This window comes from Anopheles merus, chromosome 2R, assembly GCF_017562075.2.
Source record: "Anopheles merus strain MAF chromosome 2R, AmerM5.1, whole genome shotgun sequence".
NCBI lineage: Eukaryota > Metazoa > Arthropoda > Insecta > Diptera > Culicidae > Anopheles > Anopheles merus.
In genome coordinates this window covers 40,754,564-40,775,861 of record NC_054082.1, presented here as the reverse complement: position 1 = coordinate 40,775,861, position 21,298 = coordinate 40,754,564, and the positions used below count along the sequence as shown (strand labels likewise).

The 21,298-nt window shown below is 47.1% G+C and overlaps 4 protein-coding genes across 8 annotated transcripts; 1 reads left to right on the top strand and 3 right to left on the bottom strand.

Annotated features, from left to right (window-relative positions):
- Window positions 1-13: 13 nt before the first annotated feature.
- LOC121590651 (ATP-dependent RNA helicase DBP2-A-like) lies at window positions 14-10,636 on the bottom strand. Its single transcript, XM_041910497.1, has 4 exons — window positions 10,544-10,636; window positions 6,556-7,650; window positions 6,154-6,389; window positions 14-2,344 (listed from the first exon to the last, which is right to left on the bottom strand). Coding segments are annotated over exons 1-4 (1,797 nt in total). The 5' UTR covers window positions 10,546-10,636; the 3' UTR covers window positions 14-1,880.
- LOC121590652 (dual specificity protein kinase CLK2-like) lies at window positions 7,670-10,642 on the bottom strand. The gene is made up of 2 exons (XM_041910498.1): window positions 10,544-10,642; window positions 7,670-9,614 (listed from the first exon to the last, which is right to left on the bottom strand). The coding sequence occupies exon 2, from the start codon at window positions 9,589-9,591 to the stop codon at window positions 8,014-8,016; it is 1,578 nt and encodes a 525-aa protein (XP_041766432.1). The 5' UTR covers window positions 9,592-9,614; window positions 10,544-10,642; the 3' UTR covers window positions 7,670-8,013.
- Window positions 10,643-12,031: 1,389 nt separating this feature from the next.
- LOC121590510 (prenylated Rab acceptor protein 1) lies at window positions 12,032-13,409 on the top strand. The gene is made up of 3 exons (XM_041910268.1): window positions 12,032-12,235; window positions 12,319-12,528; window positions 12,625-13,409. The coding sequence occupies exons 1-3, from the start codon at window positions 12,153-12,155 to the stop codon at window positions 12,914-12,916; spliced, it is 585 nt and encodes a 194-aa protein (XP_041766202.1). The 5' UTR covers window positions 12,032-12,152; the 3' UTR covers window positions 12,917-13,409.
- LOC121590505 (F-box/LRR-repeat protein 7) lies at window positions 13,320-19,156 on the bottom strand. Of its 5 annotated transcripts, none has more exons than XM_041910254.1 (5): window positions 18,022-18,137; window positions 16,014-16,040; window positions 14,786-15,110; window positions 13,714-14,704; window positions 13,320-13,641 (listed from the first exon to the last, which is right to left on the bottom strand). In XM_041910254.1, exons 1-5 carry the CDS (start codon window positions 18,064-18,066, stop codon window positions 13,506-13,508), a joined length of 1,524 nt encoding a protein of 507 aa, XP_041766188.1. In that variant the 5' UTR covers window positions 18,067-18,137; the 3' UTR covers window positions 13,320-13,505. The 5 variants fall into 5 exon arrangements, with proteins under 5 accessions (XP_041766188.1, XP_041766186.1, XP_041766183.1 ...); XM_041910252.1 differs by lacking the exons at window positions 16,014-16,040; window positions 18,022-18,137 and adding exons at window positions 16,198-16,309; window positions 16,827-17,004; XM_041910249.1 differs by lacking the exons at window positions 16,014-16,040; window positions 18,022-18,137 and adding an exon at window positions 18,842-19,156.
- Between the last annotated feature and the right edge of the window lie 2,142 nt (window positions 19,157-21,298).

The following is a 21,298-nucleotide window of genomic DNA, read 5'->3' as shown; positions in this document are numbered from 1 at the left end:
GACTCGAATTTTGTTTAGTGTTTTAAAATTAAAATATCTTTATTTTTTTGTATCTTTCTTTTGTCGATTGGACATGGTTTTGTTGTTCCCGGGGTGGCGGGGTATCTCTCCGGCTCTCTCCCTCTCTCTCTAAGTAGTAGATCAAATGATGCGGGTTCATACAAATCAAAAAGAAATGTTCGCGTTTCCCTCACTTTTCTTCTCGCTGCTGCTCCAGCCGGGAGGTGGACACAATGGTAAAAGAAAAGTTTACCAACATGGTGGTAAAAACCCTTCCTTCTCCATTTTAGGCTACACTTGGGGCGGCCGTCGGAGGAGGGGAGCTATTACTTCGGAGAGAATCTACGCTCATAATCCTCCCTCCGTTCCTTCAGCCCTTCCCTAATGTAGCCTCTATTCCCACCAAAGCTAGCGAAAGGAGAGTCGCGGAGAAAACGTGGACTTTGCAAAAGCAGCCTTGCGCGGGCACAGATGTTGTTCTTGATGGGGCTGGTATATTATCCTAACCGCAACACTCCGATGATGTGTCCCACCCCGCGCCGGCGGGTAGTGCGCTTTTTAAAGACGGCGTTTTGTTCTTGCCCCCGCGTAAGGGACAAACGCACTTAATTTAATAAAGCCAATGGGTGGGGGCGCCTTTGGTGGGACACATCCTCCTCGTCAGCTGCAAGCGCGCGCCATCATCTTTGCGCGGAATTTGTATGTGCTGCGCGCTTGTTGTAATGATTTTCTGTTGTTATACAGGTGTGTGTGGTGTAGTGGGCAAAACGCACACACGCTTTAGTCATTTATCACAGAGTAATATAAGAAAAAAAAAGAAGTACAAAACAAAAACCTCCGCATATGCTTCTGTTGGCTAGTAGCGCTTCTGCTAATCTCTCTCTTTCTTACTTCCCGCTTTAGAAAATGTTTGATAATATTAAGAAATACACGCACACACACATACATTACGACTTTATACTGAGCTGCATTATGATGGTCTACTTTACCTTTGCTTGCCTGAGAGAAAGTAATAATAGTTTCTTTTGTTTTTTTCTTCTAAATATAGTGTGCTCTTCTTGTTCTTGCTGTGTTTTTTTGTTTGTCGTTTAATTACGCACACACACACCTGAATTTGTTGGTGGTGATTAGTACACACAATACACCGAGACCGATGGAGAGATGTTGGAAATTCGATTCTTTCTACGACGCGTGTGTGCTGTGGACAGAAGAAGTGTACCCCCTTCTCTCTTTCCATCGCACATACTACACACGCACACACTACTAACTGCATATACTGTATCGAAAGTAATGCTCATGAGGGGGGTAAAGGTAATGTAGGAGTTGTTGGTTGGGTGGTGTCCTAGGTTTTACATAATTCTGTGACCACTATCATCACCCGATTTACTAAAGAGTCAAATGAAATGTGTAAGTGTGGGTGGTGGGTGGTTGTGTGGGCGCGCTCGCCTGAAAAACGCCAATTCATTAATGCTGTGTAATATTATGCATGTGGATTTAAAAGAAAGTAACTCTATCGGATAATAACAGGCGGCGCGCGGGAGTGGGATTTTCAAAACGAAAATTAGCGCGTTATATCAATAATCATAAAAATAACTAAAGAGAACTGGAACACGAAGAAACAAACGAGCGGTGGCGGGGGAAGGGGGTGGGTTATAGGGCGCAACAGAAAAAAGGGTCCTAAACTGAACTTAAGTTTCTATTCGTAAGGAATTAATTGCAAATGAATGCATTTACAGATCCACGCGCGCACGTTTCTTTTCTTGTACGTTAAAACAAAATCCAACGAAGTGTGTGTACGTGCGTGTGTTGGTGAGTGTGAGAGAGTGTCCCACACATCCACACACCCACACACACTTGCGTCGTGTCGCCGCACACTTCACTTAATCGTCGAACCGGGTGTGTTTGGTGGATCGCGAGTCGTAACTACTGCTGGCGCCACCATAGCCGCCGCCGCCGCCATTCGAGTAGCTGCTGCTACTGCTTTCGTACGGTCGCTTCGCGCCACCATAACCACCGCCATAGCCGCCGCCGCCACCACCGCCATATCCGCCACCGTAACCACCGCCGTAGCCGCCGTTGCCGCCGCGGAAGGTTCCGTAGCGCCGGTTGCTACCGCCGCTGCCGCTGGCCGTTTGGCTCCAGCGCAACAGCTCGGACGGTATCTCCTGCTTGGCTTCCTGCAGGATGTTGACCAGCTCGCGCGCCTGCTTGCGCTCGGCCATCGTGAAGAAGGTGTACGCCACGCCGGTTGCGTTCGAGCGCCCGGTACGTCCGATACGGTGCACGTAGTCTTCCGTCTGCTGCGGATAGTCATAGTTGATGACCACCTTGATACCGTCCACGTCTGCAGGGATACAGCGCACGGGGGACGCACGAGAGTGAGAGAAGCGTACAGAAATAAGGAGAAAGAAAGACAGCGTTAGATTCCTGTTGGATTTGCGAGGTTTGTGTTTGTTTTGGTAGTTTTTACTTTCATATGTTTTTTCTTAAAAAAAATTGAAGTAAATATACGCAAGCGACCTACTCAAACTTCACTATTTCCTACTCGTGAATGATGTGTTTGATGGATTTTTGCGATGAAAAGGAAAGCCAATCAATGAAAAAGCAAATAAAAAAGGATTAAAATGATCCCACCGTTGGATGGATGTGTGTAGGGGGGAAAGGAGAGCTTTAATAATGCTTGATTTTAAGGAACATTTTAAAACGCACTTCTATACGATTTTACAGTTTCTTTCACAGGATGTGAGTGTATCTTCCGCGAATAAAATATACGCTGCAACGACACTGTGAGAGACGTTCGTTGAGTTTTGTTTGTGCCGAAGATGGTGGATAATTTTCGAGTGAAATTTAATAGCACTGGCAGAACACGGAATTAGTTGACATTCGTGCCAGCGACTCTATACTCGGTAGACAGGATGAAGAATTAAAATGCTCATTAGCATTGCTCGACGGATGCGGGGGGGGGGGGGGGGAGGGGGGTTTGGCTGGGAGTTCAACAAAAGGATCAATGGGAAAGTAAAACAAAAAACAAAGATAAGCGATGATGTGTGAAATACGATGGAACAAGCTTACGGATTAAAATGAGTAGCGAATCTAGTGAGGGGAGGGGGGGGGGGGATATGATCATAGAAAAATGTGTTGCATTCAAATGAACTTTACCCTGCTAAAACAAAACATTGTACACAAAAGCTACCCTTCTTTTGTCTCTCCTACATGACTTGGCGTTTGGCAACACGATTAGATCTTCTAACATAACTGACCAGATAGTGTACTTAATCAACCATGTTAGAGAAGTGAACAGAGTTTCCCAGACGTTCTAACCTTTCCCTGATCATTTCTAATATGCGTATGATGTGTATGTAGTGTGATTAGTCGATAAACGCTAATAATATAATAGTAAAAGAACTTCAACATAAGTATGAACAGCACAAAATACAAACCGTCACTAATTATATGTTCATCAGAGCCTTTCCAGTGGAGTAAACACAGCGTTACTCCTTTTTGTTCTCACACATACGTTAGTGCTCTTTCCACAATCCCCTCTCACTCGCTCAATCGAGCGCGCAACGGTAAAACGAACGTATCTCTCCGCGCGTTCTGAAGATGCACAACGCGCACACCCCCTCTACTTCCATCATCGTCGTCCCCGTTTAGTAAGGGGCGAAAACGGAACCGACGTATCCCGAACTAAGCTCACGGGGACGCGTTTGAGGAACGCTCAAGTTTGGTACCACGCAGCGACGACGAGTGTGTGTCGATCTCGCGTCGAGCGCGGTTGGTGGCAAAGGAGAAGATGATTGTCGTGTGTCTTTCTTGAATACCGCTACTACTACTACTACTACTACTATTACAGCTGCGATTCATGGTACTGCGCGCGTTCAACAACCAGATTGCAGAGCATAGCCGCCGCCTTCCATCTCCCGGGTTTGTGCCTTGTGCTACACGTCCAAAACGGTCGATGCTATTCGGACCACCACCACACCGCCATAGAGGGGATGATATGGACGGACGTCGACGTAGCGGCGCTTGCGGCGATGTGCTATCTGTGCTGCTGCTGCTGCTGATGCTGCCCGGTCAACAACACGGTTTTCTCATTTTGCTGTCTTCGTGCTTGCGCGCTCACTCAGCAATGGGATGGTTGTGTGTTTTATCCTGGACCGAGCCGTGCTCCGAGCGCGCTTCTGGTTGTCTTGTGCGTAATTTGTGAAGTGAGTGTCTGTGTGTTTCCATCAGAAAGTTGAGGATTGATCAAACCACCATATCACGCAGTATCCCGAGACCGCATATTCTTCCGTACGCAATTCCGGAACACACGCGCATCACATTTAACAAAGCCGAGTGTCCGTGTATTGGAGCTGTCGACGACGCGCTTTCAGGGTTTGTGCGGTGTCAGTTGTTTTTTTTTTTTGGTTTACGAAATATTATTATAACTTTGAATATCTGCCCTTCGAGAATGGTGGTTCAGTTGAATTTGTGCAAAGGTAAGGTCCCTTCTTTTTGATAGAATCATATCGTTATGCTATTACTTTTCTCGAAAATGGATCGCTTTTTCGTATCGATCGATCGATAATAAAGATTTACTCATTTTAGGCACAATTTCTTAGTATGACTTATTACTTGGTGTCGTTTATATCGGATCCCGATAGCTCGAGGGAAGGGATATTTCACAACCGTCGATCGCATGTTCGACCTCCTTTCTCAAGGGTCTGTGATGTCGAATATTGAGGCAGATTCGCTTTGTGCACCGCTTTTTCTCCTGTTACTTTTATCCTGATGATGATACGTGTGTGTGTGTGTGCGTACGAAAGCACTGATAGTAGTAGTAGTCATGTGTTTTAACGCAGTATATACTCAATGTGGTGATACGTTCGTCGTGCGAACTGCTGCAGTGAGCTAGTCTCTCGTTTTAGCGCGTGCCACCCAATTCCCATCACGGAGGGATTGGGCCACTCAATTGCGCAATTGGAAGGTAGCACACTACAGCACAACACCACCACGTGTGAAGAGGCCGTTTCAATCGGTAACACCTTTGCCCCTGGCGAGGATATTGGTATCGTGACCATGTTGCATCTCTGTCTCTCTCACTCCCTTTTTTCATATTTTAGGGCCATTTTTTATGTGAAAGGTTTTGGCACCGTGTAGTAACATACACTTTTCCCGTCCAGTACATTTTTTTTTCATGAATGCGCACCCACCACCACCACCAGCGTAAACGAGCGCGTGCGCGCGCACACGACGCCAATACCAATTGGGTTTGGGAGAGGCGATCGAGACGCGCGATATATTTTTGCGCCGAGTGTAGTCGGAGGAAGTGTTTGATGTTGGTGCACACGAGTGTGTTCATTGTACGGGCGAAACATATGTAAAACAGCGGGCTGAGATGTACTTTTGCTCACTATCCCCACCACAGCAGCAAGATGGTTCGGCCTCTGTAAAAGAAAGTACGACACGAGATCGGGAAGAAGAAGAAGAAAGCGGAAAAGTTGAGTAAAGGGAGCTTTTTTTTGCTGTTCGCCGAGACGCATTTCGGTATAGGGACACACACAGGGAAATAAAAGGGAGAGCTTAAGAGACACGCGCGCGCACAACAAATCTCATCATTTGACCGTAAGAAAGGCGATTTACATGAGGGAATACGGTAGTAGCTTTTGATGATCTCTTCGCTCGATGATAAGGAAACATTTAAGGTACATATTTTAACGCTACACGTTAAGGATGAACATTAGAACTGCCAAAGAACACGTGTTCTCGCGCTACAATGCTTTTTTCTATACTCAACTCGCGTTTTTTTTTCGTACGTGGAAATGGGGAAAGATTGAAAGAACAAAACATCTGCTGTGTGTGCGCAAGCACGCTTATCGTTGCAAAGCATGCCCGTGCGCAAGCACACCGTGAGGAAAGGCTCACACTACAAACATTGCTTGGTGTGTGTTAATAATGATTGGTTGACATCATCATCATTGATTTCATCAGCCACAAGCTCATTCGCTGTTGCCATGCATACGAATAACCTTCCACGCTGGTCCGCGTTCATACTGTTTTCTCATTCATACTCATTCGCAAGTGACGTCGTTTATATACGGGTGCCGTTCATTTTAGATACAGTTGATGATATACAATTTGTAGGCAAAAAAACGTAACCAAAACACTTACCCAAACCACGGGCGGCCACATCTGTTGCTACCAGGATGCAGGAGCTGGAATTGCGGAAGCGGCCCAGGGCGCGTTCGCGCTCCTGTTGCGATTTGTCGCCGTGCATCGATACCGAGTCATAACCGTAGCGCTTGATTTGCATACTTATCCGATCGCACTGGCGCTTGGTGGTGGTGAAGATAAGAATTTTACCCGGATTGCCTTCATGGTACAGTTCCTCTAGCAATTTGCCCAGCCTGCGCCACGAATGATGAAAGGGGGTACACGATGGGCAGAGAGAAGAAGGGGGAGGAGAAAACACATAAAAATACGTTAGCATTGGACCCACTGTGGAACAACATTGTGCTCGGTGATAATTCGAGACGAGACAGTCATTAGCACCAGCTGGCTGAGTACACTTACTCTGGGTTTTTGTCCTTCTCGGCAATAACGCGCACGTGCTGCGTAATGTTGTGATTCGCCGACAGCTCCAGCGAACCGACGTTGATCTGCACGTAGTCGCCGAGGAAATCACGCGCCAGACGCTGCACCTCCTTGGGCCAGGTGGCGGACCACATAAGAATCTGACGATCCGGCCGGACGTGGTCGAGGATCTTGCGGATCTGCGGCTCGAAGCCCATGTCCAGCATGCGATCGGCCTCGTCCAGCACCAGGTACGTTACCCGCTGCAGGGTCGTGGTGCCGGACTCGAGGAAATCGATCAGCCGACCGGGCGTGGCGATCACGATCTCGACGCCGCGGCGCAGATCCGACGCCTGCGGTCCCTTGCTCGAGCCACCGAACAGGCACGTGTTGCGAATGTACGACGACGAGCCGAACTCGGTCGCGACCTGTTGGATCTGCTGCGCCAGCTCGCGGGTCGGGGCCAGCACGAGCACCAGCGGACCGCGCACGGACGGGTCCGGCTTCTGGTGATTAATGTGCACGATCGCGGGCAGCATGTAGGCGAGCGTTTTGCCCGAACCGGTCTTGGCGACGCCGACCATGTTCAGTCCGCTGAGCGCGATCGGCCAGCCCTGCGCCTGGATCGGCGTCGGGCTCTTGTACCCCTGCCGGTCGATCTCCCGCTTGACGTAGTCGGGTATTTCGATCTCGTCGAACTCGGTGATCGGTTTCGGGCACTTGCCGATCAGCGTGATATCGTGCTTAGCCAGGTAGCGATCCACCTCCTTCTGGGAGCGATTGCGCACGATCGAGTTCTCGTGGTAGAAATCTTTCTTGAACGGGGCCAGCGTCATCTTGCTCCAATCGATCTTGGTCATCCCGCCGGCATCCGCCCACTTATTGCGGTACCCGCCGCCTCCTGCACCGCCCCCACCGAAGCGACTACCGCCGCCTCCATAGCCGCCGGCGCCGCCACCACCACCACCTCCACCGTAACCACCACCACCGGGGCGCGAACCGGTCGTTCCAGTTCCGCGCTTGAACTCGGTCCCGGTGCGCTTCACACCGTGGTACGGTTCCTTCTTGTAGTCTTCTCGCTCGAATCTCGGAGCCCTTGAAGGATAAAACGATATAAAAAGATACAAATCATGTGATATTTTCCTCTTGCAAAATCTCGCTCGGTTACTGTTACTTTCAACTGATGGTTCAGTTCAGTTTCTCTCTCTATCTCTCAATATCTCTCTCAATATCTCACTCTCTTCGGTTTCGATTAAAGATCGTATGTGTGTTTTTTTTTTAATTAATAGCTTTTATGGGTTGGTGGTTGCAAGCTAGGAGAGTCGATTTACACCTAATGGTCATGATAGTTAGGTCAGTGTACATGCGTGTGCGAATCAGAATTTCTAATATTATCATATCTTCCACCGCTAGCAGCAGCAGCAGCAGCGGCGGCAACAGTAGCAGCGCATGCTCATTTCATCGCGACAGACTGTGCGAGAACTCGCGCGAACTGCTCGGCGGCACAGAAGAAGAAGAGGACATACTTTTATCGCTGCCATATCGATGCAGTCGCTGGTGCGGGGGTAGCTTCGCGAAGAACGGATGGTCGAGCGCCTCCATCAGCGTGATGCGATCCTTCGGATCGTACTCGAGCATCTTCGCGATCAGATCAAACATCTGCATGTGCTCTGGCGCATCGGACATGGCGCTGCGCATCAGCGGCTTGCAGTTCTGCAGCACGTACCGCGCCTCGGACGTTTTCTCGTCCCAGTCGAGCTTGCCGTGCGGGAAGTATCGGGTCGGCGTTTTCTTCGCCATGTGGTACGGTATCGGGCCGAGTATGCGCTCCATCATGGCGAGGTGTTCCCGGTTGTCGTGCGTTTGGAACAGCGTTATGCCCAGGTACAGTTCGTAGATGATGCAACCGATCGACCACACGTCGCACGGCTGCGCCCAGCCCAGCTCGAGTATCACCTCCGGCGCCCGGTAGTGCCGCGTCGAGACGATCGTGCTGTGGTACTCGTGATCGAAGATGGCGTTGCCGAAATCGATCAACCGAATGTCGCTACAGTTGACGTGGCGCAGCTCGCGGTTCTTCCGCGTCGTCCTGCTGACGACCGTGTTGTACTCGGAGTTTACGAACAGTATGTTCTCCGGCTTCAGGTCCGTGTGCGTGAGCTTGATGCTGTGCAGAAAGTTGACCGCAAAGCACAGCTGGTAGGACATGTGCCGGACCTGCTCCATCGGGAATGGCTGGTACTTATTGTCTTTCATGAAGTCGTACACGCTCTGGCCGAGCATCTCGAACGCGATGCAGATGTGCCCGTGGTAGTCGAACCAGTCCAGCATCAGGATGCACAGGTGCCGGCCGGCCGGATCTTTGGCAATGATCTCCTCCAGCACATTGATCTCCAGCTTGGCCGTCTTGCGATACTTGTCCACATTGCGTATGATCTTCAACGCGATCGTGTGCTCCTTCTCCACGTCCTTCGCCTTCACGACGCGCCCGAACGTACCTTCACCTAGGGTAGATAACAGTTTGTATCTATTATGTACTACATCACCAGGTTGGTATATCAAATGCCCGTGGGAGTCGTTCTTGATGGGGCTGTGCCGTTTCGTCACTTCCGGCCGGTGCTCCCGCTGCTCGCGCTCCCGATCGCGCTCTCGCTCTCGCTCCCTTTCCCGGTCGCGTTCCCGCTCGCGCTCTCGTTCCCGCTCTCGATCGCGTTCCCGCTCGCGCTCTCGCTCCCGCTCGCGGTCTTTCCGGGACGTCCGATGTGGTTGTGGCTGCTGCTGTTCGTGGCGCCGCGACGGTTTCTCTTCCCGATATCTGTTCTTCCTGTGGCCGCCACCGGTGGACCCGACACTGCGCTGGTGGTGAGACTCTTCCGAGCGCTTCCGTTTTCTACGGGACGAGCTTGTGTTTGATATCCGCGCACTCTTATAGCAGTCCCCGGATTCTGTATGCTTCATACGCTTCTCCTCGTACCGGCCGCCGACAGACGCCCTGGACCCGGACCTCGAATGAAGCCTGCGTTTTGAGCGTGGCATCGCTGTCTGTGTGTTGGTTGATGCTGATATGTGGACAGATTTACGAGAACAAGCACCAAAAAACGTATCATAACCGACTCTGGACGGTTGATGGGAAAATAGGTTTGTTTTTTTTTTATCTTCAAAGATTTTTGAGTGATTTTACTTCGGGCCGCTCGAAAATGGGCGCACTCTTGGCTAACTACTTTCTCTATTTCACCACGCGCTTGTGTGTGCGCCCTTCCCGTGCCACAGTATGAATTCTACAAGCCAACACACAACCAACCAACGCCGTTCAAGGCGCAATGGCGCTTATAGGCGTTCGCACGCATGCACTCTCACACACACCACACTATTCATGTACAATTTTTACCCCCAGTCGAATTTTCTTCCCTTCATCTCACGCTAAATTCAAACACACGCACACACGCAAAACCCGTACAACCATAGCCATCGCTTCGCACATACGCACACCAGCAAAACACATGCGAGCGCGTAATGTGTGCGAACGAGCGAAAAACCTACCATCAGGCAACACTGCCTCGTAACCCTCGCTCAATCTCTCTCTTTCACTCTCACGAGCTTTCCATGCCACCCGAGAGCACGGCTCGAATGACGCCTCGTGGTGGAAGTAATCCCGTCATCGACAAAGCAGATATGTGTGTGACTAACGGCAGCCATCTTGATTCTTGCAACATGGCGAACCAAGGCCAAATAAAATCAACCTACGAATGCTGCTTTTTTCCAACACCGCACGGCAACTTTCGGCCGCTCAAAAATACGCTGCGGAACGTTTCACTTGCCACAAGCATGAATGACCCAGCTAACTCTTAAAAAGGTGCAATTTTCAACCCCCTTTTTTACAACCACGCCATAACCACGTGCCAACCGCACCACATGTGGGGTGGTAGCAGCAGCACCTGGGGCTCTGGCTACACCGCTTGCTTGGCTTTACACGAGGGAATTTACTTACATGTCTAAATCGTCCTCGAAACCTTCCTTGCTGATGGGAGTCGAATAAAATCGACTGGTACTGGCTAACACTGCCGAAGGAAGAAGAGTCCGGGAACGGTCGCAGTAGGACTGACGTCGGGTTGTAGGTACTGCGATGACTTCCGGGATTCGCAAGCGACTACCGAAACTGGCCGCTGATGATGTACTGCAAAATGAGCGAACAACAGTCATTAGCGACCGGCGACACACCTGACCCCACATGGTTGCGAGGTATTGTGCTGATGGTATTGGCCCGCTGACGGTTTTTCACTACACTGCTCAGCCCCCCCGCAGCTTTCCCCACTGGCCAGCACAAGAAACACCACTCACGACAGAAGCGCACCGCCCCAGATGCTTACCTAATCACGGTCAATCTTCGAAAGAAAGCCACGCTGCCACACTTCACAAAGAAACCTTCCTGTTTGCATGGGGCGAAATGTAGGGTCTGTCTACACCACGGCAAAGCTGTTTGACAGTGGGTACATGGAAGCAGGCGAATGCTTGACAATGCCTAGGCGAAGTGAAAACGCACAGCCTACGCTTTGAAATGGCACTTTCAGCTACATTAACTGTTTTCAGTTGATGAATAATTGATCCAGATTGAAATAAAAATCAAAGTTACTTAACAATCATCGTTATAGGTCTCGGCTTTTACCACGGTGGGAAAAGTGATATTGTGCATGCATGTGGTTGTTTCCGAGCTGACAGGCAAGGTGTATAGATATAACGAGGCGAAGTGCTTCAGAACAAATTGACGTTTCACGACTTGACGTAACAATACTGGGAGCTCCGGTACTAAAATAGGGAAGGGATATGGAAAATTGTATGCAATTTTACATTACAATTCTCAATGATGGCGCCCGGCAAACGCGCTAACACTTCACCTTCTAAATAAACACACCATGGTTCCGTCGTATGACGAAATTTCACGTTTGACGTTATCAGTCAAATCCCATATAAATTTCGTCCGATCGCATCGGATCAGCGTTGCCACCACCCTAAACCATTGACCGGGTTCAAATAATCATAATATCGATTGAAATAGCAAATAGCATAAAATCGCATCCGATATTATACTAGGTACGCGGAATTGGAATTCTTCTGTGAAGACCGATGTGAACGAGCGATTTGATATGAAAATTCAATGTAAATTTTTAAGCGTGCGCAAAAATCAAAATTGTTTGATTCTGACGCATGCGGTTTCAAACTGTCAACCCCAGCGGGTGTGAAATTCATAAATTTACAGAAAACGCCTTATATAGGAACAACATCGAATTATTTGTGTTACATATAATAGTTAAATCTTTAAAATCATCCACATAATCGCAATATGAACCGAAATACCGTTTGACAGCAGTAATCGCATAGCTTTCAAAAAATCCAATAGGCATACAATTCGCGGGTGGAATATTTGCCACTCGGCATTCCGTGTAGACAGACCTTTCGTGTGCCACGTACAAAGGTAAACAAAGCTGACATGGATTGAACGTCAAGTTGGGAAAACAAAAGATTTCTGTTTCTCCCGAACATACGATCCACAGATTAATTATTAAAGTAATTTGGAAAAGAAGGCCCAAACCACAACCACCATGGAAACTCCGGAGGTTCATATCGATGTGAGTGGAAACATGGAAACGCCACCGGACACCAAATCCGGTTTCAACCTATCCTCGTAAGTGTGATGAAACGGGTGATGCACCCGATCGTATGACGCATCGACAGGAATAACACAGATGCATTCCCTTGTTCTACCAGGTTTACCAACTTTTCCACCCGCATCCCGAGCTTGTGGGAGCTGTTGCGCCTAAGCCGGCAGAACATTCGCCCGTGGTCAGAGTTTCTACAAACGTCCAACTTCAAAACGGTGGCAAATGTGTCCCGCCTCACGAACCGCATCATTCGCAATCTGGCCTACTTTCAAAGCAATTATCTGTTTGTGTTTCTGGGTCTGATTGTCTATTGTTTGTAAGTGGAGAGGAGCAGTGCGAAAGCGCGGTTTCCCACGTATCCAATTTTCCCCGTACTCCGTGCCAGCTAATGCGATTGCTCGTTCCATTCCAGGTTGACCTCACCGCTCATACTGATAGTGCTGGGTGCCGTGTTTTATGCTTGCTACAAAATCAAACAGAACAGCACGCCGGTGGCATTCTTCAGCAAGCAGTTGAACACGAACCAGCAATGCATTGCGGTCGGTGTCGCCTCCGTACCGGTGCTGTATCTGGCCGGGGCCGGTGCCGTCATGTTCTGGGTGCTGGGTGCCTCATTCTTTGTGATATCACTCCACGCGGCCTTCTATAATATCGATGCGATCGTGACGGAGGACACGGAAACCTTCCTCTCCGAAACGGTGTGAAGGGGATGGCAGTGACGATGCCGAACGAAATCAGCTGCGGGATGATCCTGCGCCCTGCGCAAGCTTCGTTGCATATCTTATTGCGACAATTTGATTTGAAAAATCAATTCTCCTTCCTTAGCTGTGCGTATGGTAGAAAAGAAAAACAGTCAGAGAACTAAGATAGATTGTTTTAAAAATTAAATCCCGCATAACTTTTTTTGTATTGCACCTTTTATATGCAATATTTTGATAAATTCGAACCTGCACCAATGAACGCTGTGGAAAATTTAAGCAACGAAATTGTGAATTCAATTGAAGGAAACGCACTTTACGTATTTATTTGTTCTTGTAATTCCTACTAATCGTGCACTGAGCGCAAAAATGTATTTATATTTTCTCAAAAACTCCAGCAACACCGTGGTAAAGATAAATGTCAACGTTTATTTCAAAACAGATTTTTTTCACATAGTTTACAATAAAAAAAAACGAAAGTTCTTCTCTTTCGAACGAACAAGCTGCATCTCCAAATTAGTAACGATTAGTAACAAACCACACAACCTTTGATGGACAATCGGTACGGTAAAGCCGACAGTACCATTCTTCTCGTTCAGTTGAAAACCAAGTCGTTGTAGTTGCTCAGCACATGGTACGCCGACACACGGCAGCTGGTGGTGGTACGGACCACAGTCGTACGATCGGCACGCTCAAAGTTTGCCTTCACCGTTTCATAATAGCGACCATCGCTGCGAGACAAGAAAGGGCAACATGATAGCAAAAGTGTGAAAGTAACAATGCAACCCCGAACCCCAACTTACCTCAGCACCAGACAGCGCAGCTTCAAGCACTTGACGCGCAGCAAATCGATCGCCTTCTGGCTCTTGTCGGAGAAGCGCAAATTCTCCGGATCCCAGCGAAGCTCCAACCGCTCCAGCTTGGTGCAGTGCGACCCGATCGTGTCCATCAGCTGGTCGACGTGTATGTTGCCGCCCAGCCGCTCGGTCGTGCCCATCACGATGATGCGGATGTTGGTCAGTATCGGCATGATCGACATCCACAGCTGGTCGGTGATGTGCGTCATGCCGGAAAGCACGCACGCCTGCAGCTGCGCCCCGTACCGGGTAATGAACCGGGCCAGCGCCTCGTCCGAGATGTTGTCCGACGAGTCGAGGTCTAGCGCGATCAGCGACTTTGGGTTGCCGCCCTCCATCCACGCCTTCAGCACGGAATCGTTAAAGCCATTGATCTGGCCCGCGCTCAGGAAGCGCAGCGTCGGGATGCGCGTCAGCAGATCGATCAGACACTCGGTCGACAGGTCGGTGCCGGAAATGTCCAGCTCCTGCACCGAGCACTTGTCCCATTCCGCTTGCATCACGTACTCCGACTTCAGGCTGGTACCGTTCATCAGCAGACACTTGAGCTGCTTCGAGCGGGCGAGCAGCGCCTTCAGCGTCGAGCCGGTCACCTTGTTGCAGTAGTTCACCGCCAGACACTCCAGCTGGATGCAGTTGGAGCTGAACGCGTCGATGTGCGAATCGTCGATGAAGTTGATGCCGTACAGGTTTATCACGCGCAGGTTCGGCGTGGCCGACTTGAGCTTGTGCACGTTGATCACCTCGTAGATTTCTTCCTCCTCCTCCTCGCACTTCTCGTACGTGCCGATCAGGTGCAGCACCTCAAGCCCGTTGATGAAGTTGTAGATCTTGCGCATGAAGCCCTCCATGAAGATCACCTCCGACAGGCAGATGCACATGTACCGCAGCTTGGCCGGGAAGGCTTGCATTTCGCTAAAGTCGTGCAGCTGCATAGCTGCAGGAAAAAAAAAAAAAACAAACAAAAAAGAGGGTATTAGATTAAGTACGATCATGGTGGCTATCCCCTTCGACCTACCCGTCGAGAAATCGAGCAGCATGTGCGTCAGATTCGGACACTTGGAGGACAGCTCGTGCAGCACGGTGTGCGTGATCAGCTCGATCGGCAGCTCGATGTAGCGCAGCGACGGTCCGAACCGCACCGAGATGAGCTGCAGCAGCGACTCGAGCGATCCCACGTGCAGTCCCGACACTTCCGGCCGCAGTGACACATTCTTCCACAGCTGCGTGTTGTAGGCGATGGTTCGCCAGCGGCGGCACACCGTCGCCATGCGACATATCTCCAAATGGCTCAGGTAGGAAAAGATGTGCAGAATTACCTTATCCGGAAGTTTTTCGATGGACTGCGGGTACAAGATGGGGACATTAGAGCCGGAAGTGTAAACGATTTCAAAAGCAAGCCAACATGTTCGGTGCATGCAGCTAAGCAAAAACGAAGGAAAAAACAGATAGTTTCACGGTAGTTATATGTCCTTCAAACACACACACACACACGCACCGTATTAGCAAACGGGCTTTTGCCATCTTCGGTGAAGTACAGCTGGGATGCTTCCAGTGCCACTTGATTCCAAACATCGCTCGAAAGATCCATCGTTAATTAAAGGGGGTGTTTTTTTAAAAGTATTTTCCTCTTCACACAACAAAAGGCAACTTGTTTTGCACAGCAGCTACGCGAGCCAAACGTCCGAATTTTCCGAAAGGGAGTGAAAATTTTGACATTCGTAACGTGGAAATGCGGTCCGATCGTAGTGTGCGTAGCTGAAGCTCTTCCCGTTGTTGTTAGCGACACACAAAGAGAGCAACAGAGAGTGTGTGTGTGTGTGTGTGAGAGAGAGAGAGGTCAGTTTTATACGGTAAGATGTGTTTTAATAAGCGGGAAAATTCAGAGGCATTCCTTAGATGCTCTCCCAAAATGTTGACTGGCCACTGCGTGCGTGAATGTGTGTGTATCATGCTAAATTTAAACAATGTGACGCGCTTACAGCAAAATCCCAGTGTTTGGGTAGACCGATGCTCATGCGCCGTCAGCTTCAACCAAGGCCCCCATGTGGTACGCGGTCCGGATCGGTTCGAAAACAGGCGATCGAGCGTGTCTCGGTGTGTGTTTGTGTGCGTTAGTAAAGAACATGCGGTCCAGGTTGACTACATGGTAGTATGCGATATGAATGAACGAGTTATCATGGCACGGTTGTCATGGATACGGATTAGCGACAGGATCGTCCCGTAGTGATTAATGCGATACTAACCGTTCCATCGCTAGAGCCAAAGAAAAGCTAGGAAAATAAGCAGATGGAAAATCGTAGTAAATAAAACAAAATGATAAACAAGCAGAAACATAACCTGCAAAGCAAAGCACGAGGAAACGCTCATTCTTAGCAGCGCGGTTGGATTTGAAACGAACTGCTTGTGTGGATAAAGCCGATCACTTACCATGCGGCTCCTCCGGAAGCTACCGCTAGAGAAACTGTCACTATGAACTATGGAAAAATCGATCGCACTCCATGCTTGCATTGTTTGTGTGTAAGAATTGGCTGTGGTGGTACTGGTTGGGTGGGTTATAGAACTCTATTAGAATAAGTCGGTGCCGTTTTGCAACCATCAGCATCATAGCGTGGCGATACTGTGAAGATCGTTTCCGTTATAAATCATAAAGCTTGTGCCACAGGTCATGTGATTTAGTTAAATTTCATTTTTTAACACATTCTGCGCATGCCAAGCCGATTTTAATTTAAAAAAAGTATTGTTGCCCTAACATTTTCTTTAACTAAAAACAGATGTGTTTAACTAAGCGACGAACGTTTTCCAAATCAAATAAAATTCCATTATTGCTTCATAATTTACGCGAATCACTACTGCTGCCCTTGTGGGTGTGTGAGTTAAATTTATGCTTCATTCAGGCAGGCAGATGCAGAAGCTCCAAATGATTTACGATCCATCACCAACAGACGTGTCACTGTACACCATTAGTACATCACACTTAATCGTCATTAAACTGATGATTAAGTCACCCGGTCGTACAAAAAAATAAAGGGAGAGATGAAAACTCATTCCCAACTCACCACGACCGCGAATCACTATACTGCTACTGCTTGGCGGCACACACTTTACGCACAAAGGCGATACACCGTACTGTCTGGTGCGGCCGTGAGTTCCGATCAGAATACCGGCAGATCGCGAATTAAGCGGTGCGAGTTCCACACCGAAACAAATTATAATTAAAAGTGATGTTTTGTTTCAATGTATTGGCCGGCGTTTTTCGTCGATTGTTGGGCGGTTGGGGGTAGGAGGAATCGGAATAGAGTGAAAAACAGTAAACGAGACATTGTTTCTGTTATCTTTCTTGCGAACACGAACGAAAGCTACCGTGGTACGTATAGAGCCAATATTAGGTTTAGAGAGAATTTTACAAAAAAAAAACCGAATTACTTAAGCCAGTTGGGTGAATTGAATAATATTATTCCAAGTAATTTTTAAAAACATTATTTAAAAAAATATTAAGGCTTAACTTTGTGGAAGAATTCCCAGTACAACCCAAGCTTGGTTTGATCCGAATTCATAAAATAAACCCACTGCAAGAAAGCGAACCATTTGCAATGTTTCACCCAAGCTTTGTTTATTTATTAATGTACATTTTTCCACTCAACCAGAAATCCTGCCCGCATTCTAGCACAGGCACGCTACTGGTCTTCCTTCCTTGAGGATGCCTTACCGCCAAACACCGATCACATCGCGAAATCATTACGCTGCTTACGATCATCGGCAAGAACGAACATGTCGTCACGTCTCGCGGTGGTGCCAATTGTGTCGTGTTTCGTTTCTTTGCTGTTTTGTTTTGCTCTGTTTTTTTCGGTTTCTTTTCACTAGTCGCAATGGAACGAGTCAACACGTTGGACTTTCGTCAACAATTTTAATGGCCGCTCATGAGGTGAGGGTGAAACTCGCCCATCTCAGTCGGGATTCCCGTCGTTGCCATTGAACCGCACTGCTCGTGTCGAGTGTTTCGGTGTGTGCGTGATCATGATCAGGTAAGAATAATTCACTTAACCGGCTCCACAACCTTTCCATTACTGACGAGTGCTACCACTGCCAAAAGTGTATGTCAATCATGCGGGGAGGGGCACCGCGGGTTCAAATTACCGCGATATAAATAGAGCACACTGATCAAATTACACCTTTTTTTCTCTTTACGATGATCATCATTGCTGCGGGAAATCGATGCCGTCGGTCACACACTTTTGCACACTTTTTACGTACCTGGGAGGGTCGTTTTCTGAACGTTACCGGAAAAAGTAAATCCATTTAATTGTGAGAGCGTTAACGCTTCGTTGCTGATACGGATGGTTTTCACCCACTGATTCCGATCCCCGGGTAGTGGTGTAAATTGATCTGTCACTCAAATCGAATCGTGAAGAAGCGCAAAAAAAACCAATTCGAAAACGATCGGATTTGGCATTCGGGCACGAATTTGCCAACAGTAAGCATAACAGAACGATCGTGTTGCGTTAGAGTCGGTGACGAACGAGGGCACGATGACGAACATTGCTCGATACACGCGCGTGCTTGACGCATGACGTGGAGCGATGGAGGTGCCTGGTGATTTTCACGCGTCAGTTTGATTTTTGCGCCAAACGGTTAATACTCAAAGGGTTATTAGCTCAAATAGGAACGAACTGCGTGATTAATGATGAGAAAATACTCTACACTAATAACTGGGCACTCTGATGTTAAGAAGAGTTTGGGCAATTTTGAATCACAACGCAACATCACATGCTTTAACTATTTAAACAAACTCAACACACACATCCACGCGAAAGATTTATATTTACAGTAGACAGCACTGAAATTAGCCAAAACTGCAACTCCTTTGCATTCTCGTTTTCACTCATTCACCGTTTGATTAAATATATTGCTGGTGCACGCTAAGGAAGCACGGTGCATCAGTGTCGTTGCTAGCTCGTGATCCATGGTTCCCGATCCAAGGTGCTAGGCGCTTGTGAGCAAAACGCAAAACTGCGGAACTACCGCCGGGCTCGAACAAACAATGGCGACTGATGGGGGCCGTCCCGCTACTTACACAGTTCGAGGTGAAAATGATTTTCCGGGCATCTTCGTCATCGTTCATATTTGTGCCCAGCAGCAGATTTGCTATGCTTTGCCGTTGTTTAAACGTACTCATCTTGACACGCGTAACTGGTTCGTCGTTTCGTAACCTGACGCTTCAAGACGGGTCGGAGTCGCAGTGCACAACGACAGGACGGCCGCCACTCGGCAGTGGTCAGTGGCGAACCTAACGCCAACCGCCAGTAACACTACACTGAATGCGCGGAAGCAGTTTCTGCTGATTGCCCGATCCGGTGACCAATGACCATGCGATTCACCCGATCGGTGCTGGGAAACTGAATCTGCAAGTGCAACGGCGTCGCATCCGACACCATTTTCCATCGATCGAAACTCAAGTGAGCGAGGTGAGCATGATCGCTTTTGTGCGATCAGAGGGTCGGTAGAGTAGAAAGGGGTTGAATTATTTTCATCACCATCTTATATTTATAATTATTAAACTCGTCTGCGGTTTTCCAAATACCTGTGGCACCTTCACAGTCGAGCAATGGGGCAGCAATGTGTGGTTGCTGTCTCGTGAGTGGTTGGCACCGTTTTTCACTGCCAAGGTGGCTTGTGTTACAATTATGGGATGACATTTGCCAGCTGCAGTATTGATCGGGTACGTGTTGAAGGCTTTGGCAAAGGTAAATCAATTGCAAACCATAGCGAACGCAGGAGATGATTGTTGCTGAGAGCAAAGGGAAGGGATTGGATTGGAAGAGTTGAAGGATTATGTCTGAAATAAACTATTGCACAGCTTCCATTGAGCTGTGCCAAGTTATTGATTTCGAGTTGGATGCAAAACCTATGAGGGGTATTAACATTTTGCAATCTCTTGAGGATGTATTTGTATCAACAGACCACAGTAGAACAAGATTTTAGATTTCAACAACAACAACATCTACATTATATTCGCGTCGAATCGAACAATGTTTTGATGCACATACAGAAATGTTTGTCTGTCCGGTTTTTGGTTATAGATTTTCCTTTTTTCTGCGATGAAGAAACTCCTCTAGGTGTATCAATGTTTCAACTGCAAACTCTATAGCTTCATTTCACCCGCCGCAGGATCGTCAATGGAGATAATGGTCGATCGATTACCGGATTTAGTACTAATAAACTCAAACTTTTTAGAACAATAAATAAAAAAATATTACTCATACGCTTCATGTACATCCAAAAAAATAGGCCATCGAATTGAAACTAAATCGCTCCTGCTATTACGAGAAAGTATTAACACCCTGTTGATGGATGACAAACATATTTGTCACATTTTTCCCCAACATATTTGACGGGTGTCGAACTTATGTTCGTCATAACTTGGACGGTACTTGTCTGGCGTAACAAAAAAAACGAAAACAACATCTAGTCACTAACCAGTGATTCCCACAGTATGATATAATTAGTTAGAGAAAGGGATGGTTGTACTGTTAAATGGGTATTAATTTAATGCAAATAAAAAATAAATAAATGCAAAGGATATAAATCAACCTTTAGTTTTTTGCTGGTTAGAGATTTGATTTAATAGTTTGATGTTAAAGAAATTGTAAAAATGAAAATAGAATGAGATGATTAACACAGTTTTCTACAAGAAGATGCAATCAAACCCCTTTTTTTTGTTATATTTATTTTTTCATGCGACTTTCGGAAAAAGCTGTTATGTTGGAAACAGTGTATTATTTTAGAAATTAAATAGAAGAGTCACCCCGATTTCTACTAGATAGATGCGGTAGCTCGCATAACCGAATGGGATAGATAGATACTAGGAAGCCTGTTAAGACTGGCATGTCCGTTTCGTCGTTACGCGAATGAAAAAGAAGATAATACTTAAAGTAAAAGTTTGCTTTACGATTGATGTTGAAAAAGAAAGAATTGTTAGACAAAAAAATAGAACAAAATGTTGACAATAAGCTCCTTAGGATCAACGATTTCTGAAAAACTATGATTTATATCGATTTGGTATCTACAATTATTAGAAAATTGTTGTTGGTATTTACAATTGGTTCAATCCAGTTTTGCGGGAAATTACGAAAATGACCAATACATTTTCAAATATTTAATGACAATGATTAAAAATATAAATACAAATTATTGAATGTTGATTTTAATTTTATTTTCAAATAATTCCTCTATTTAACGATGAAATTAAAGAATATTTATTATTGGATAATCCCATAGAAATTCATACTGAAATGATTTAATATGTTGATTTCTATTTCCTCTATTTCACTTCACATTTCACAGGGTTTTCCAAGTCAGTTTCGATTGTAAACATTGTTATTCACCGTATCCAAGATGGTTTTCAACAGCTGTCAAATGGTTTATTTGTTTCAACATAAATTTCAGTTTCAACTCATGATTTTTAACACATACCAAAGAACTGTCCAGCTCAATCCAGCTTAAGTCGTGTTGAAAATCATGCTGTAGAAAT